General features: G+C 36.6%; 1 protein-coding gene across 1 annotated transcript; it reads left to right on the forward strand.

The window, feature by feature from the left end:
- Positions 1-7,458: 7,458 nt before the first annotated feature.
- LOC121795466 lies at positions 7,459-18,660 on the forward strand. The gene is made up of 2 exons (XM_042194006.1): positions 7,459-8,077; positions 18,267-18,660. Exons 1-2 carry the CDS (start codon positions 7,522-7,524, stop codon positions 18,320-18,322), a joined length of 612 nt encoding a protein of 203 aa, XP_042049940.1. The 5' UTR covers positions 7,459-7,521; the 3' UTR covers positions 18,323-18,660.
- Positions 18,661-20,553: the final 1,893 nt, after the last annotated feature.

The following is a 20,553-nucleotide window of genomic DNA, read 5'->3' on the forward strand; positions in this document are numbered from 1 at the left end:
TGCATCAGAATAGCTTTCATCTTCAACCTCCACAGGCCGAAATCATTTTCGCCGGTGAATCGCTCAACGTCGAACTTTGCAGTAGACATTGTTGAATGCGTCGTCTTCCTCCGTTCCCACAGACGGCGCCAATTTGTAATTCGTAGCTCAACGCAATCAAATCTTAAACACAACCAAGATCAAACCGGAACAAGCAAGAAGACTACACTATCGGTTGAAATGAGTAAAGCTAATAACAAGGAAAGCACATGGAGAAACAATGGAGATCCTTTGTTCAATATGTGGTAGAAACTCTTAGCTGATGGATGAAAATCCTTTCTCTCTCATTCAGCTCGAAATCAAAACTAAATTCTCATTAACTTCCCTCACTTTTCATACTCAAATATTGGGAGGGAAATTCAAAACAGAAAGGTACAAGAATTGCATATCAGTCCCTAAACTTTATTAGTTGTTCAGTTGTGCCCCAATTCCATAACAATCGAAGTCTATAATACTCCTCAACATACATCATTCAAAGATTTCAGATTTTAAGATCCAATTTCTTACATCTACATCCATTCTTCATATTTTTCATCTTTCATCATGAAGTTGTGATCAGAGGCAAGAGGAACTAGGAACTTTAAGATTTAACCCCATGCTTTATCTTGTTGTTATCATGTTTATAGCTTTAATTATTGTTTTTGTTATTTTGCATATAAGTAGCTAAGCAATAGAATTTTAAAGATTTGAGATTAACTCTTTATGATGATTTAATTACTAGTTTTATATCCAATAGCTCACTTACTTAATTCCATTTTATGGAATAATGTTTCTGATTGTTTGAACACTAATTTACATATGATCTATTGATATGTGGCAGAATCGAGAAAGGAACTACACATTAGATTGAAATTGATAGCACTATAGTGAATATCTCGTAAAAAAGGTAAACCTACTACTGATATCATTTTACTTGGTCTTAGTAACTGTTCGGAGTTACATATTATGTATGATAAACCCTTGCATGTTGTCTGAGAGGAACCTAGAATAGTGTGTTGATTCGATCTAGTAATCCTGAAGTTGATAATTAGATAGCAGGAGCGGACACAGAAAAAAATTGCGATAGAGGCTGAAGTATATGTATATATACATTTTTTCTCATTCTTGTTAAGGGCTCAATATTGATTTTTGAAAATTGAAAAAAAAAATGCAGTAGAGTAAAGGAAAAAAAATTGGGTAAGGGCTTAAGCCCTACCCTTTCTCCATGTGTGTCCGCCTATGTTTGATAGTATATTAACTGCGAAGTAGTGAAATCATATATCTCTTGAATTATGCTTTTCGCCTAATTTATCTCAACGGTTACTTGTTTTATTTTCTTATTTACTATTTCTATCTTAGTTTTATAAAATCAAACCAAAAATCCTCGTTTCTCTTGATAGTATAGAAGCTCGATTATAATATAAAGTTTGCATTTTATTCTACGTGATTTGATACCTTGTCCTTACCTTTAGTTATATTCATACACTGTATACTTGCAGATAGTTTTAATGTTAATAAACTGTGCATCAAATTGTTGGTGATGTTGCTAGGGAATAATATTGCATTAAAAGCCAAGTGATATTGTAAACCGGTCAATAATACTACTTTGGAGTGTAATATTTTGTATAGTTTTATTTTAATTTTGTCTTTCGTTTTGTTTTAATTTTGTGTTTCGTTTTGTTTTGTTTTCAACCACATGAAGAGAACATATATAGAGCGCAACGATGGTCACTTTATTCCCAAGTACTACTAAACAAGCAGCTGAGGAGGCGATAGAAGCGAATCGAGGGGGTAAACGTACATAGAGATTGGTCTTACCCCGATTCCTTCTATTGTGAATTGTGATGAGAGAGAAGTAACCGACACTAACATTCTAGTTTGTATGAAAAATGATGAATGATTTCTCCAATTGGTCAGGTATTTAATTTTCTCATATAACTGCGCCTGAAAGCCGAATATCTTGTATGTATGCTCTGAGAAGAGCAGCAGGGATTGCAAGTTGATAAAAAAATAAAATCAGAATTTGGTGTCACTGAGACAAATATGAAAAATCCATTTTGACTAAGGAAATGAAACACACCGACACGTTTGAAACGCTTCCAGTGTGGGGCCACAAAAGGACATTTTTTTAGGTAACAAAAACTACGGCTCGTTCGACAATCTGAGGCAGGAGGGACCATGCTCATTTTTTCAATTTATTTTTTATTTAAAGGCACCACCGCAATGGAGCCTCTTTCACGGCTGGTGTGATGCCACTGCAAAGTGAGACGGCCACACCCTAATTCATTTTTTTTTCAATTCGAAAATTAATTAAAGTTTGATTTAATTTTAATAGTTCTTCTATTTTGGTGTTGGGCGGTTATGCCTTGGACTATCAGATTTTATTTTTACTTTTTATTTAATTAAACACATTATACCCATATTGATATCACACATACTTAATTTTCTCTAATACCTCAATTATCTCTATTGTCAATTTATCCCAATGGAAGAAATTTTAGTTTCGATGCACACCAGGGGACAGGGATGGAACTAGAAATTAAATAAAGTCGGTACTAAAATTCAAAAACATTATATTCAATTTTTAAGTTACTAACACTACAAAAAGCACAGCAAATTACCAACGGCAAAATCCATGGTAAACCAATTTATGTATTGGAGAACAATGTTATTAAGGGATACTAGTCGGATTCCATCTGATAACCAGTGGAAAAATTCAACAACTACTTATATTCGTGATATTATATGTCAAATTTAAAGTTTATGAGAAAAAGAAATTTTTAGAAAGTTCCGTGAGTAATATAAATTAAATTTGGGCGTGATTGGCACAATAGGTTATCCCAAAACACGATGATTTATGATCAAAGTAAATAATTTATAATCCAAAAAATATTATAACTGGAATGACTCGTAATCAAATAGCTCGACAATCTGATAGGTTTGGCCGGATTGACATCCCTAGCTGAAACTGCATCATCGAGGCCTCTCCTAAACATGACGTATGTGTACTAAGAGGATGAAGATGTCATTGAACGACTCGTAACTAGTTCTTTTTACAGATATGCCACAAAGAGGGACATCTGTTTTCTAGGGCCGATTCCAGATGTGCAGATCATTGTTCATTATTTCTGGCAACACTCCAACTATACAAGATGAGACGAGCTTTCGTCGTTGTAGAAGTGTGTTGAATTTTTATAAGTGCATGGCGACAATCAGGTATATGGTGTATGGAGGAGCGTTAGGCCAATTCGATTAGTACCTACATGTCGTCGGCACAACGAATCATGACTGTGTCATACTCATACAGTAACTTTTCAAAAAGTATTTTCTTTCTATGGTGTATTTACACAGACATTTTTGTCGTAAAATATTGTTTTCTTTTCATTTAGCTATAAAATAATTGGCCTAAGTTATGGACCATTCAGGCTCATTCGTCAAGCTAATTACTTATTAAATTGAGCTCGAATTAATCTTAGCTCAAACATATATTAACCTATGCTACTATCTTAGTTAATATTGATCTCCCAGCTTAGTGTCAAATTACGAATAATTCGGTGATACGAGCATTATTTAGTTAGTTAAATTAGAAATTTGTGTATCTTTTCTATATCTTTGTTTTCTTTTTTATTAAGTTAGTTATTAGCATTATAAATAGGAGTTATTGCAATCATTTGAGAAATCAAGAATATCAATATTATTTTATCGTTCATTCTCTTCTTCAAAGTGAAAAAACCGCCGTGCTCGACGGGCGAGTCAGGCACTCGCCCGCGACAGACATTTATCAATCGCCGATCTACGGACGCCGATCAGCCCGATAGGAGGTTTATCCTATCAAATTGGTGCTTTCATCGCGATCTCACCCTCCAAAACACAGATCGAATCACAGCTACGTCGCTGCCTGACGGGAATCCACCGCGCGCAGCAACTAGCCATACCGATCGAACCATATCTACGTCGCTGCCCGATAGGAATTCACCCGCGCACAGCAACTAGTTATGCCTTCCCACCTTCTCGAACCAAAGTTGCGCACAGCATCAGATTTGGTTGCCGAGTAACGCCTGTCCGCCGAACAACCCTACTTCTTCAATCATTCCTACCAAACAAAACTAATCCAAACTAATTCGATTTTCAACCGAAAACATGTGTCCATATTTTCCAATTTCAACTGCAATCCGATAAGTCAAAACTTCCGGCAATACCAGTTGTGTTGAATGGTATATCATCTACAGAAGCTGAAAAGCATTTGTGTATGATGAATCATGGGCCAATAGCAAACTAGATGATTATTTTGTCAAACCTATATTAACTTGTGACCAAATTTTGCATTTAATTAAAATATATGGACGCATATATAGTACATCGAATGTATGTAATATTGTAGTCATATATTAATTATTTGAGTACAAATTTTTTATTTTTTTGGAATCATAAAATGTAATTAATGTATACTTTAATTCAAAATTAAAAAGCAACAGATGCAATTCAAATATAAAAAAAAATATTGAAAATGAGGCTGAAGGCTAATCAAGTCTTTTTAACTTGTTAACTAACTACATTTATTATTTTAATATATAATTAATACATTAAATTACTATTATAACAAAATTTGGTAGTTTATCATCAAGTAATGTGAATCCGGGAAGCGATTATTAAAATTTAAATGAGCTAATCATGCTTCGAGAATCTACTGGAATTTTTTAATCCACATAATTATATCTAAGGTGGCCAAAACTACGACTCCAAATCATACAGGCTTGGAGGCTGGAGAGCATGCACAAACCAAACCGAATCGACGGTTAACCGCCGGTTTGTACCAGAACCGGAACTGGCGGCGGCGGTTCGAACCGCCAGACGGTTCGGCGGTTCGGACGGTTCGGCTCGGGTTCACGATTTTCAGAAACCGGAACCGCAACGGTTCGAACCGGCGGTTCAAATAAAATTAAAAAATATATATATTTATTAATTATAAAAATTAATTTTTATATTTAAAAATCAATTTTCATAAAAAAATAAATACAAAAATTTCATAATAAAGACATCCTTGAATATTTTATGTTTCACTTTCGATATATGACAAAATATGTTGAAGTATTTTCTTTTATTACTACATGTTTAGACCATTCATTAATCTTTTTCCAATGTAGACAACAAAACTTTCGTTATTTTTTACATTTTATTATTTACTATTTTATATTTATTTTTGTCATAATTCTTTTTCTAAGACAAATTTACAGTTAATAATAGCATCAACTATAATAGTTTAGTTATAATTTAATTAAATTTGAATGTGTCATGTTGCTCATAATTTGTATATTTATAGAATGTGGACATGTTCAAATAATTGGATTTAAATGTAGGTATATTACTCATTTTTCTCAATGTATTTATTAAAATGTGAAAAAACAACAATTAATATAATTTGTATAATAATGATAAAAATAGACAATCAAAAAAGTAACAAATATTTAAATTTATTGTTTAAGACTTCAAGTGATTTGTAAATTGTAATCGTTGTAACTTGTAGTCTCGTTTAAATTTATATCAATAAAATTGCAATTTTCATAATTGTTGTTTGAATTTTATTTACACACATTTCATAGATAAATAAAGACTAAAAAGAAAGAAAAAAAATAAATAATAAAAAATGAACTGCCAAAATTTCTAAACCGTGAACCGCCGGTCCGGAACCGGCGGTTTTTGAACCGTCGGAACCGACGGTTTTTGAACCGTGAGCCCTTTTGATTTTCTCCCTCCCTCATCCCATTATGGAAATAAGTTTAGATACCAATTTGTGATTTTCTATGTCACGACCGCACTTTGCTAAGGATAGCAAAAGCGGATAAACTGCAACTAATAAAAGGATTTAAAGAAATTGGGAAGAAATGAGGATAGAACTTGCACATTGAAAAGTCAAACAACATGATAAGATAAGATCCAAGTATTCGATTACAAGGATTTGAATAACAATAGCATTTCATCAAAATGAATCAGAGTTTCGATGATGAGAGTTCACTATACTCTCATAACAAACTGCAGCGGAAAGGTCCAGAGAACAACCTCGCGTATGAAGACATGAAGCGTCGAGCGATCCACACTTATTTACTTAAGTAGCATCGACTCTGATCAGCACACCTCCACCCTATTGCTTAATCTGCACATTTAGAAATACATGCAAGGCAGAGTACGGGAGTACTCAGTGGGCACTTGCCGAGAATCAAAACATACATTATATATAGTTGTCAAGCCATCAACTGAAACACACATGGGTTTTCTTAAAAGGCTCGAGCTTACTAAATTCATTTGTGAGCTAAAAGTTCGTCTGCGCATACTAAGTTCATTCATCATTCATCATTCATCATTCATCATTCATCATTCATCATTCATCATTCATCGTTCCATCATGCCGGGAAGGTGGCCACCTTCAGCGGACACCATAGCCGGCCAACCCTCTTGGATGGCTCACAACCCTCGCGCGCTCTATTCCAAATCATAACGTTTTGGCGTAGCCAAAACTACGCCAAAACCAACAAACATAAAGTCAAACAGATAGGCCTCGAAAACAATCATTTTATGGCATGAGAAAAGAATGCATGCATCCTATTGGATAACACCTATATCTTAGTCTCATCTTATAGGATCTCTAATCCTTTCTTGGGCTTTACTAACTTACATGATTTACTTACTCACTTAACTAATTCCGGGGAAATTCTATTTTCTCAAAAATAACCACTTGGACATTTATTTAATAAAATAAGAATTCCTGGAAAATCCCTTTCTAAATCTTTTCTTTGAATTTTCTTAAGGCTGCCCAAGGCATCGCGGGCGACGCTGGCCGGCTTTCGCGTCCCCAATTTCATCATTATTTCCTCATTCTCTAAAGGAAAATTTGTAGCTCTTTTTTCTAAATAATCCAGCTCTAAGCTCCAATTATATAAATTCTAGTCCATGATAATTCAAGTGGCCCAACACTAACTTTAGTCCTTTTCCAAAATATAAACCATTCTCGGTCCACATTGTTAACTAATAAATTGGTCCAAACTCTTTTAAAAAAGAACTAGCATAAATAGCATAGTTCATTCACAAAAGTAATCGGCCCATTCTTTTTTTAATTAAATGCCTTGGCCCAATTTAATAGTGAGAATTCCCTTGGCCCTACTAATTAAACCTGCCAATACTTCACTTGGTTACTAAAGTCCAATATTATAATAATAGCCCACCTGCCTTGTTCTTACTTACTCAGCGATAGGGAGAAAAATTAAATCCTTAATCATTTCTCAAGGCCCGTTCCATTCAACAATACTCCACTATCCAACTAAATTAATTAAATCCACTTCAATTAATCCATCAAGGCAACCCATCATTCCATTTATTTCTGTTGGCCCAACTTAGACTTATTTGGGATCAGCCCAAATAAAATCGGGGAGCATTCACTACCTCATCAACCTATCGGTCCCTCTCTTCTTCCCCAAATTACATCCTCAACTCAAATCCCTAAAATTGAAGATGGAGAAGCAGCGCCTCCATCGTCTCCTCATCTCTCCTCAAATTCTCCTTCTCCAATTCTCATTCTCTCAAAAACCCGCCGCCAGTTCTCCACAGCGCCGCCTCCAGCTCCCGTCAAGCTCACTCTCACCGTACAGCTCCACCGCCGTCGGCTGTCCATCACTGATCGAATCGCCGGCGCTCCCTATCGCCGGTGATTCCCATCGGTCTTCTCCCTATCTCTGTCTGTTTCTCTCATCGTTGAGCATTCTCTCTCCCTCTACGACTCCGCAGCTAGCCTCCGACGCAGTCCCAACAGTGATTCCGTGTCGTACCAGGAGCCGCTGCTGCCACCGCCGTCTCACCCTCACGGCGGCAGGTTCCCTCTCGGCGGCATCGCTGTATCCGTCGTTGTGCTCAGCTCGGCATCGCGCAATCGGTTGGCGCTGCTCTCCGCCGCCTTTCCGCTTGTCGCTGCTGGCTCTTGTGATCGCCGTTGCTACGGCCGTGGAGTCCGCGCGGCTGCTCTCGTGGCTTAGCCTCTGCCGGAGGTCGTGGGGCAGCGCTTCGGCTTCAAGCTAAGTCCTCTAACTTCTACTAAAACTTAATTCTTTATGTTCGAGTATCCGGCAGCAACTATGCGTGATCTTAGAAGCATGGGCAGTGGTTGTGATTAAAGACTTGATCTTGACGTTGGTACTAACTGTTGATTGATGCTACTTCTATGTTCTCTATATCCTATCTTACAATTGCTATGTTGGGGTCTATATGAATGCTATGTTAGGGAGAATTACCTTGCTTTGGTGATTCCTTACTTGTTGTGATATTCGAGTGCTTCCTCCCTCTCCTCTCATCTCACTCCGTTCTGATTCTCCGATTAAATTTTCTAAGTGATAAGAGGGTGAAGGAAGTGTGGATTGGTGTTGTTTATATTGTAGGGGTTGGTAGCGGAAGCGTGCAAACAAACGGATCACATAATACGGATCTATTTAGCAGATTATTTAGACAAAATCTATTCGCGTAATTATCACATGTATCATGCTCATAACTTGAATTACATACATGCTTTAGAACAAATAAATCCTAAAACATGCATACTACGGAGTTAGCCAATTTACCTCATTGATTCTCCAAAGAATCGTCGATTGCTTGCGCCTTCTCCACGATGATCTTCAATACTAGACCACAGATCTTCTGACTGGTGTCCCGAACTGTATTCCGACATCAGGGTGGGCTGATCTTATCGAAACACTAGGACTCGAATAAAGAAGACAGAACTTTCTCACGGAGAAGGAGCTGAAGAACTCACGGAGGAGAAATCCTTGAAAAAATCGTCCTCTTCATCATAATAGAAGTGGACGAAATTTTCATAGTGAAAATTAAATTAATTTCTGTCTCATTTATTCTCCTATTTATAATAGTTCATATTGGGCCTCTATGGAAGGCTTTGGATATGGGCTTCCCCAATTAGCTTTTTACTAATTAAATTGAACCCACAATTTAATACAAGCTTATATTGGAATATTACGAGCAGCCACTACAGATGTAATATTGAACTCCCCATCCAAATCCGAAATTACAAGTAATTCGGGTTTCCACTTTGTTTATTATTCATTTCTCGCGATTAAGATATAAATGTCCATTAATTAATTAAAGTCTGCTATAGACTTAATTAATTAACATCTTATTAACTCCAAGAGTAGACTTAGCAAGAAACACTTATTTATTATTCATAGAGTAATAAAACTCCAAGTGGTCAGTTTCCGAATAATAAAACCTTGTTCAAGCTCCTCTTGAGGACATTATCAAACGAGACTCACCTCGTGCGCGATTCAACATAATAGCAATCCTAGCACCGCTAGATAATGATCACCACTACCCAATATACCTGGATCGTTGGGTGACGAAAAACCCGCACCTTTGGTAAGTCAAAGTAGTAGATACTCAATATCGTATGCTCAATGCTAACGTACATCGATTAAGAAATAGATATTTATCAAGACCTCGTCTTTCTGTAGATAGCATAAAGACACGTCTTGCTGTTAGATCCATTCAGTGCTATACCACACCAACGTCATCTTATTTCAATAAGGCTTAGAAATAATCGGACTGACATTGCAACCTTTCACGATAGGTAGCCAAAGCCTATCTAGGTTGTGAAATTCTTCTTTTTCTTTTGCAAAGCATTGCATAGAACCGACTGTAGTTACCTTAAAGTGGACGACGCCCACAACCAGTCTACTAAGCAAAAGACTTAGGATTTGTTTACTTCTTATGCATTTAAATGTTTATAAAACATCTTATAAACGCAAAAGTAAACACAATGTAATAATATACTGATTTTATTCTTGCAAACTGCTCGAATAATACTGAATCGGGTTAAAAGTGGATTGTAGAGTTTTTCCGTATACAAGCAAGATTCCTATTCGTGCGAATTTGCTCGAAACATGCTTTTCAGTATACTAAACCTAACAATCTCCCACTTATACTCAAAACATGCTTTCGAGTATACCCACTGCCAAAAACTCTCCCACTTATACACAAAGCAGGTATTGGAGCTAGATATATCGAACTACCATTCATTTCACATCATGTTTGAAACATGTTGCCACAAAGGCATTTTTCTGTGAAAAATCTACTTGGTTGTTCTCTGATAATATCTTTTGCGTCACTATGTCTTTGTTGCGTACTTGATCTTTAATTAATTTCATCTCTCTATGTGATTGTTTAGCTTATGATCTCGTGTTCCTCTTGAGTTAGCCTTTGCTAGAGTAAAAATACTCATAGGTATACTCAAATTTACGATCAAAGCTACTAAGATTATACTCCTAATGTAAACACATACATTGAGGATGACTTACTCGATCACTGATTAGTCATAAGACTTAGTCAGTGTAACCCCAAGGACATTACATGAATGACTGGTAAACTAGAATATAGCGATTAGTCTTTCTCAAGTACTATGGTATATTCATTACCTCAATCAAAGTCCTTTGCCATGGTTAATATGATATGTACTTGCTATGCAAAAGCACAACTAATAGCAAACTTAGTACATATCATAGCATACATGAGACATCTATCTGCAGAACTAGTCTCATAATTCTTGTTCTCACTAAGCGTCAAACGACACTTGATTAGAGACAAGACAATTCCATCTTGAAAGGTAGAAACCTTTGCATGGAAATTCTAATGCTAAAATGTTCCAAGCTATGTGTAAACATCTTATAAACGCAAAAGTAAACACAATGTAATAATATACTGATTCTATTCTCGCAAACTGCTCGAATAATACTGAATCGGGTTAAAAGTGGATTGTAGAGTTTTTCCGTATACAAGCAAGATTCCTATTCGTGCGAATTTGCTCGAAACATGCTTTTCAGTATACTAAACCTAACAATCTCCCACTTATACTCAAAACATGCTTTCGAGTATACCCACTGCCAAAAACTCTCCCACTTATACACAAAGCAGGTATTGGAGCTAGATATATCGAACTACCATTCATTTCACATCATGTTTGAAACATGTTGCCACAAAGGCATTTTTCTGTGAAAAATCTACTTGGTTGTTCTCTGATAATATCTTTTGCGTCACTATGTCTTTGTTGCGTACTTGATCTTTAATTAATTTCATCTCTCTATGTGATTGTTTAGCTTATGATCTCGTGTTCCTCTTGAGTTAGCCTTTGCTAGAGTAAAAATACTCATAGGTATACTCAAATTTACGATCAAAGCTACTAAGATTATACTCCTAATGTAAACACATACATTGAGGATGACTTACTCGATCACTGATTAGTCATAAGACTTAGTCAGTGTAACCCCAAGGACATTACATGAATGACTGGTAAACTAGAATATAGCGATTAGTCTTTCTCAAGTACTATGGTATATTCATTACCTCAATCAAAGTCCTTTGCCATGGTTAATATGATATGTACTTGCTATGCAAAAGCACAACTAATAGCAAACTTAGTACATATCATAGCATACATGAGACATCTATCTGCAGAACTAGTCTCATAATTCTTGTTCTCACTAAGCGTCAAACGACACTTGATTAGAGACAAGACAATTCCATCTTGAAAGGTAGAAACCTTTGCATGGAAATTCTAATGCTAAAATGTTCCAAGCTATGTGTAGATATAGTATTTCTAAGAGAATCTCAACATTCTTTCTAGCAATCTTAAAGACTTTAGATGCTTAGAATTTAATTAGTTTCTCTATAATCCTTTATCTTAAACTGGGTAGACAACCAGTTTCCTACGCTAGATGTCAATCTTAGTTGTTTGCAACTTTTGTAGATTTCATCATCGTAGAGTACCAATGATACCATGTTTAATGCACTTTCAACGTCGTTGTGCTTACAATACGCTTAAGGGCACATGTCAAATTCCAAACATTTGACAATCTCGCTAAAACACATACCTTGATTTAGATGCATGCCTAAGACCACAAAGGTCTTCATAAGCTTCCAATCATGTGATTCTTGCCCTCTATTACATGCCTATTAGGATGTTCCATGTAGATGATTTCTTCAAGACTTCTATTAATAGAAAGCTGTCTTGACAATCATGATACATACATTCTAATTATGTAAGTGCTGATAGACAGAAGGATCGAACAAATCTTGGCACAACGACAGCGAGAAGATGATATTTCTCAATGGGCATAGCCCATTGTCATTGTGTAGCCATTTGAGATCCACTTTTACACTTGCAGATGTACTAGCTTCCACTGACTGACACAGCCTGTAGGTAGTATTGCAAGTCTTGTAAAACATGTTGTCTATCTAAGATTGTAGTTTGGAATCTATCACCTTTCCAAGGATGAATATCCAAATGAACCAATTCTACATTGTAGTTAAAGGGATTATGTTCAAGTTAATCTAAGACCGAGTCTTTCGACACTCTTAGACCCATGAACTTGTCATGTTCCTAGGAACGCTCCCACTATGACATGGTTCTAACAATCTTATCTGTTGAAGTTGATTTTATTAGTGCAAAAGTTTCTAATGGTATGAGTCCTTGGTAATGTGGAAAATTCGATATCTCTCTCTGTCCTGAGAGTTATCACGATGTTAAGCTTTTAGTTCTTCTCTTGATCTTCATACAAGAATTCTATCTTTGAAGATTACAGAACTAATAATCTTACATCATTTGGGACAACCTTAAAACATACCTCAGTACTCAACTCCAATTACTTGGATACCTTTCCAACTTGCGTTGGAACAACATTACACTTTGAGATGTGCTAGACTAGAGTCGCTCTAGTCCACAACTCGTGTTTTGTAGAAGGCACTGATGATGGTAGTTTCTTTAAGGTGTATCTCGTTGTATCTAACGCTTATCCCATCAATGATAAGATTTTCATGAGTATAACTCATCACTTGATCAAACTTGTATTAGAAAGACTTCGATTTCTTCTTACATAACTATCCCATTCTTTGAAAGAATGCTTAGATTCGTTAATGGAGATTAGACTCCCACTACTGATCATAACGCCTTGCTCGTCTCCTTATTGGTGTAAACCATTGAGACTTGCTAGTCTTTCTACGTTGCACTTCTATAATTATTCTGAATCAAATGATTCTAACTCATAGTGCATCGAATAGACATTCTCGACTTTCAAGCTATTTAACAAACAAATTGTTAAAATCTTGACAGTCTAGATCAGTTTGAACAATAGCTAAGTATTTTCTTGGCCTTAATACTAAGAGCCATAAATACTTTATTATTCATTGTTTAAGAAGTTGATGTGTTATTTCATACTCAATCTTGTTGCACTTATATTGTTTCAATACTATGATGCCTTAATCATCAACCATAAAACAATAATTGAGCTTTATAAGCTCCCACTGCAACAAAAGCCTAACTGGATCAAGATCTCTTACTTAGAAGTTGCATTGTCATGTAAGTCATTGTCCTTCTTTAAAAGAGGTCAATCCAACTTACAAAGCATCTTCACTCGCTTTAAACAAACTTTGATGACTAATTAGACTCTCCCATTTCCATATCTAGTCTTTTATTCAAATGAACTAGGACTTAGGAAAAATGCGGCCTTCATGAATTCGTCATCTATCATGTTACTTTCCTCTAACAGTAATATAACGACTAATATTCTGAAGGTTTTCTACTTTTCGGTTAAACCTTCTTTTAGTCATTTCTTATTACTCAAGGCGATGACTTGAGTCAGAAACTATTTGAGTGATCAAAAGATTCCTCAAAATATTCTGTCCATTTAGGATATTCCAATCGAATCATCTTGACAGATTCTATTGATATCCATCTTTCATCGTCACTAACCAAGACTTGTCATGCTACTTAAAAGAAAATAGCTTGACCTTATTCCTCAAAGAACTTGTCAAGTACATGCAAAAAGCATTCTCGAACAATCTTCGTAGAATTATGTCGAGGAAATGGAGGACATGAATTATTGAGTATAAACTCTCAGTTTTAGCGATGAGAATCTTATCCATTTACATTTTCAGTCCATATAATTTTGGCATTCGAGTTTATTCCATTAAGATCGCAGACAAAAAATATGAATGACATAATGAAGATTTGGCAAATAAACTTATTATCACATAATTATGCTCAATACATAATCGCAAATAACCACAAAACAATTATGTATCTTGCAACTGTAAAATTAAAATTTTGTACCCTCTAGAGGAAGTCAATACGCATTAAAATCTTACAATTTTACTGGTCACAACACTGACGAATAGTCCAGAGACCACAGAGTGGCATGGCCGCCTAATGTTGCCTAAGCAAGACCACCGAATTTAGCATTACAGAGTCTCATTTCTACAACACACTCCCATAACAATGCTCATGTGCTGCTAACAAGATCAAGCTCTCTCATAAATTCTGTGTGAACTTCTGAATCTCGCAGTTTCTTAGGATTATTGTCCCCACAGAGCAGGTGGCGATAATATTGGAAACCACATTCTAGGTCATACTATTTATTTTTGAGAAGTCCGCCCTCATGAACTCGCTATTTCTTAGGATTATTGTCCCCACAGAGCAGGTGGCGATAATATTAGAAAAAAGCTTCATGAATTGCAGACCAATTGATGGAGACCATATACAACGCACATGTTGTAATTATCGCTTAGATATTTTATATGGTTTTTGCATAATTATCACATAAGCAGATAAGACAGATAATCCACTTAAAATAGATAAACACCAAATAAACAGATAATTCCATTTAATGCATGGCATTTAAACACACTGGATAATTAACGACATTATTTAATCTATTCAAGGGAGATTCAATTAGGATTTATCAAGATAGTGTTGACTATCTAAATCCACTTAGGATTATTCTAGATTTTATTTCGATAAAATCTAATCCTTCAACTCAAGATAATGTTGATCTAGGATAATCTTTATTTAAATCGTTCTAGGATATTACTAGATAGAAACGATTCCATCATAATCCATACGATGAATAAAATCCAATCAACCTAGATTTATACAAATCTATAAGATAAGAATAAAATATTATATTATCACTATCCAAATCCAATTAGAATTTATCTATGAGTAAATTCATATAAATTCACAGGATAAGAATAAAATAATATTATCATTATCTAAATCCATCTAGGAAATAGATAAATGATTAGATTATTATTTTCCAAATATAACTAGGATTTTATCCAGGATTAAAATCCATATAAATCCAATAAATAAGGAAAGAATCTAATTAATCCATGATTTGATATTAAATCAAGTCTCATATAATATATATAATTCACAAAAGATATATTCAAATCTTATCACCATATTTATCTTGAATCTAGATGAATATTAGGAAACTATTAAATTATTCTCATCCATATCATCTAGGAATAAAATAATATTGTTTATTTCCATAGATATAGATAATAATATAAATATTCCTAAAATCCAGGCAAATCTTCCAAAAAGATTTTATTTCCCTTAAATTATAATTTTTTTAATGATATCTTTTAATAAAATAATTAAATAATCATTAAAATAATCCTCCATCGTTATCTCATCGTACGAGGTTCGCACGAACGATGAACGACGAAAGTCCGACGAGTTCGTCGTCGGATCACGACGCACCCAGCGTCTCGGCACCAACGCGTAGGGGGCGCGCCAGCGTCTCGGCCAGGTGACGCGTCGGGTGGCTCGGTTCCTCGGCCAGCCCGTCGCCTCCGTCTGCGGCCAGCGTCGCGCACAAGGCGCAGAAGCTCTCGGCCGTCTCGACCATCGGGTGCCGACGTATCTAGCCAGGCGTCTCGACGGATGGCGCTGGCTCTCGGCCAGCGCCTCGCTACCCGTCTCGGCCTATCTGGCTCGTCGGGCGACGCGTGCTCTCGGCCAGGAGCTTGCGCGGTGGCGCAGCTCCTCTCGGCCATCAGCTTGTCGCCGTCTCGGCTCTCCCGAGCCACAATGCTCCCACTCATGCGGCACACGTCGCGCCAGTCGGCGCGCACGTCTCGATCAGTGGCTTGGAGCTTCGTCTCGGTCCTTCCACCTAGGGTTTGGGCTCTCGGCGCCTCGGTATCACGGCCAGTTCTCGGTCGAACTGCCGCACCGTGCCAGCCTCCGTTTCGATCTCGACGCGGGTTCGTCTGGGGCGTGCGGTCCCGGCCGGGCGGCGCGCACGAGCCCTCACTCGTCTGCGCGTCGTGCTTCATGCATAAAAATTAAACAAAACACCAAGAACATGCTTCGCAATCAATTAACGCATGCATACATGAATTTCGTGAAATTTAAATCCAAATAATCAGAGCCAAAGACTGGCTCTGATACCAATTGTAGGGGTTGGTAGCGGAAGCGTGCAAACAAACGGATCACATAATACAGATCTATTTAGCAGATTATTTAGACAAAATCTATTCGCGTAATTATCACATGTATCATGCTCATAACCTGAATTACATACATGCTTTAGAACAAATAAATCCTAAAACATGCATACTACGGAGTTAGCCAATTTACCTCGTTGATTCTCCAAAGAATCGTCGATTGCTTGCGCCTTCTCCACGATGATCTTCAATACTAGACCACAGATCTTCTGACTGGTGTCCCGAACTGTATTCCGACATCAGGGTGGGCTGATCTTATCGAAACACTAGGACTCGAATAAAGAAGACAGAACTTTCTCACGGAGAAGGAGCTGAAGAACTCACGGAGGAGAAATCCTTGAAAAAATCGCCCTCTTCATCATAATAGAAGTGGACGAAATTTTCATAGTGAAAATTAAATTAATTTCTGTCTCACGGAGGAGAAATCCTTGAAAAAATCGCCCTCTTCATCATAATAGAAGTGGCAGGCTTTGGATATGAGCTTCCCCAATTAGCTTTTTACTAATTAAATTGAACCCACAATTTAATACAAGCTTATATTGGAATATTACGAACAGCCACTACAGACGTAATATTGAACTCCCCATCCAAATCCGAAATTACAAGTAATTCGGGTTTCCACTTTGTTTATTATTCATTTCTCGCGCTTAAGATATAAATGCCCATTAATTAATTAAAGTCTGCTATAGACTTAATTAATTAACATCTTATTAACTCCAAGAGTAGACTTAGCAAGAAACACTTATTTATTATTCATAGAGTAATAAAACTCCAACTGGCCAATTTCCGAATAATAAAACCTTGTTCAAGCTCCTCTTGAGGACATTATCAAACGAGACTCACCTCGTGCGCGATTCAACATAATAGCAATCCTAGCACCGCTAGATAATGATCACCACTACCCAATATACCTGGATCGTTGGGTGACGAAAAACCCGCACCTTTGGTAAGTCAAAGTAGTAGATACTCAATATCGTATGCTCAATGCTAACGTACATCGATTAAGAAATAAATATTTATCAAGACCTCGTCTTTCTGTAGATAGCATAAAGACACGTCTTGCTGTTAGATCCATTCAGTGCTATACCACACCAACGTCATCTTATTTCAATAAGGCTTAGAAATAATCGGACTGACATTGCAACCTTTCACGATAGGTAGCCAAAGCCTATCTAGGTTGTGAAATTCTTCTTTTTCTTTTGCAAAGCATTGCATAGAACCGACTGTAGTTACCTTAAAGTGGACGACGCCCACAACCAGTCTACTAAGCAAAAGACTTAGGCTTTGTTTACTTCTTATGCATTTAAATGTTTATAAAACATCTTATAAACGCAAAAGTAAACATAATGTAATAATATACTGATTCTATTCGTGCAAACTGCTCGAATAATACTGAATCGGGTTAAAAGTGGATTGTAGAGTTTTTCCGTATACAAGCAAGATTCCTATTCGTGCGAATTTGCTCGAAACATGCTTTTCAGTATACTAAACCTAACATATATAGTCGATTTCTTTGTCTCTTTGTGGCAGATTTTTGGGAGTATAACTTGCTACTTTGAGCTAGTTGTACATCTCTCTTTTGAATTTGTTAAAAAGGTCTTCCTGCCCTCTTGATGAAAATCTTGGATAGAGTTATACTTGCTGATCTCGTTCCTTAATTGCTCATGTGGGAGAAAAGGACTTTCACTCTTTTGGTTAAGGAGATGATCTCACCATTCTCCATCCAATTGTCCTTACTTCCATTTTGGAAAGATTTGGGATATCTTATTCCTTATCTCCATCTTGGCTTTGTAGGAGAGTAGTGACAGACACACTTGCAAGATCTTAAATGGCTCCTTACCATTTTCTTTAATAACATTTTCCCTTGGTTTTTGTTGAAGAAGAAATCTAACTATTTTTTCGAATTTCCTTGGCAGGTGGAAGGACAACTCATGCTATCTCTAGGAGACTACAAATTGACCTCTTGGCATAGAGTGGTGTATGGAATCGGGATGGGCGGTGTATGGAATCGGGATGGGCGTGGAGGAAACCCTCAAGGATTTGTGTAGTTCATAGCAATTATTTCTTTGCCCCTTTATAGCTCTCTATGTAGGATAGCTTTTGTAAAGTAGATATGTCTTCTTCCCCAAATTTCTTATGTAACCTTTTTCCATGAAAGATGGACTTCTTCCTTGTAAAGCGTGTCTCTTGAATTTCTTGTTTGGGAAAGAGTTAAATTAGGACTTGCAAATTCCCATGCATACATAAACATTATACACGTCCATACATTCCCTTATGTATATGTGTAGTATATCATTTGATAACTCTTTGCATCTTCTCTTATTTCTATTTTCAATTGGATATCCTTTTGACTTTCTTTCAATTGCAATTTATTGGGAATTTCCTTTCCCAACGTTTGTATTTTCCAAGGTGATATCTTGATTCACAAATTCCGAGTACTTTGTCCAACGTGATAAAATGAGATGCTACTTAAGTCATCCTTTGAAATTGAATTCAACTAGTTGCTTGCTAAAAAAAATCCATTGAGCTCCATGTCGAAAATTATTATTATCTCCAACGCAAAAATTCCTTCATTTCCATAGAAAAATAAATTATGCTTCAAATCCTGGCGCGAAATTTCTGGGGCGTCACATTCCACCCTCCTTAAAAAAATTTCGTCCCGAAATTTGCGCGGCTCTACTTGTATGATTCGAGATATTCCTCCTCCACATTGCCCCTTATTTCCTCTATGGTGTTTCCCTAACACCTTCATCAAAAATAATACTTACTTCTCCATTATTATTCTTTGAAATGTTTTTAATCTCTTGAGCCCGGAAAATATTAGCCGTGTTACAATAAAAGTCAGTAAATAATTGAGGCGGACTTTATTAGTCCAAGTAAGTATCTCAAGATACTAAAAGAAATAATCCAGGAATTTATTATACCCGAGCAGTTCGGCAAGATTCCGAATAAATTAAATCACGGATTTAATTTAAGATTTAAGACTTCTAAATTCAGATAGAAGGAGGAAAAATAATAAGCACGCGCTTAGGCATGAATACATGCAAGATAAATAATTACTTAAAGCCTAATTTAAGTACATAATTTTTGTAAAGGAACGTCGTCGCTCGACGAGTAATCTCAGGACAAGGAAAGTACCCGTTTTGCAAGAGTTTAATCAATCGAGGTGAGCTCTTCTTTTCTTTCAGAATGAGTTTTATGTGAAAAGCATGAATATTTTGAATGAGTTGTCATGCCCAGTTTTGATTTATGATTGCCTATCTGTTTGGCTATGCCAAACCAGTTTAATCGAATTCGGGTCCCAGTAGGGCCGCAAACCCTACTCGGACTAGTGTACACCAGGGACCATGAGCCAGCGCCAGTGTTGGCCGGTCCAGTGACTGTTGGAATGTGGCCACATTCCCGACTCACCAGATTAGATATGGTATATCATCAGAAGTTAAATGACTGCAGTCTATTATCATAAAGAAATAACAGTTTTTAGTGACCGGGACTTGTTTTTTAGAAAAAAAACCCTGTTTCACTCAGTTTGGCTGACAACTAAAAGAGAAAATATTTTCGGCATGAGCCCACTGAGTGCATCAAGTACTCAGCCCTGCATATTGTTTTCCTTAATGTGCAGGTTGATCGTTGTCAAGTCCGATGAGGTGTTGGGACAGAAGACTAAGTAAGTAGGAAGATAGCTGTTGTAATATATCTTCATACATATTACATCTGTCTTGGTACTCTTTCGTTGCGAAAATTTAGAACTTGTTCTAGTAAAGACAATTGTCATGTAACTACTCTGATTCAGTATGATTTGTACCCTCAACACATTTCAGAAAATGTTTCCTTTAAATTAAGCATCTTATGATGAGTTGAGACAGTTTCAGTAAGATTTAGTCGTGATATAGCTACACTTTCTTTGACTAGGGAGATGTGGTCGTGACATCTCATTCCTTGTCTCCATCTTGGCTTTGCAGGAGAGTAGTGACAGACACTCTTGCAAGATCTTAAATGGCTCCTTGCCATTTTCTTGAATAACATTTTCCCTTGGTTTTTGTTGAAGAAGAAATCTAACTATTTTTGGGAATTTCCTTGGCATGTGGAAGGACAACTCATGCTATCTCTAGGAGACTACAAATTGACCTCTTGGCATAGAGTGGTGTATGGAATCGGGATGGGCGTGGAGGAAACCCTCAAGGATTTGTGTAGTTCATAGCA

Source organism: Salvia splendens, chromosome 3 (genome assembly GCF_004379255.2).
Source record: "Salvia splendens isolate huo1 chromosome 3, SspV2, whole genome shotgun sequence".
NCBI lineage: Eukaryota > Viridiplantae > Streptophyta > Magnoliopsida > Lamiales > Lamiaceae > Salvia > Salvia splendens.

Bases quoted from the DNA above. Each gene is read 5' to 3' on its own strand.
- LOC121795466 (XM_042194006.1), top strand. From the start codon at position 7,522: ATGGAGAAGCAGCGCCTCCATCGTCTCCTCATCTCTCCTCAAATTCTC. The intron at 8,078-18,266 runs GCTAAGTCCTCT...TTTCCTTGGCAG, and splicing joins GGGCAGCGCTTCGGCTTCAA to GTGGAAGGACAACTCATGCT.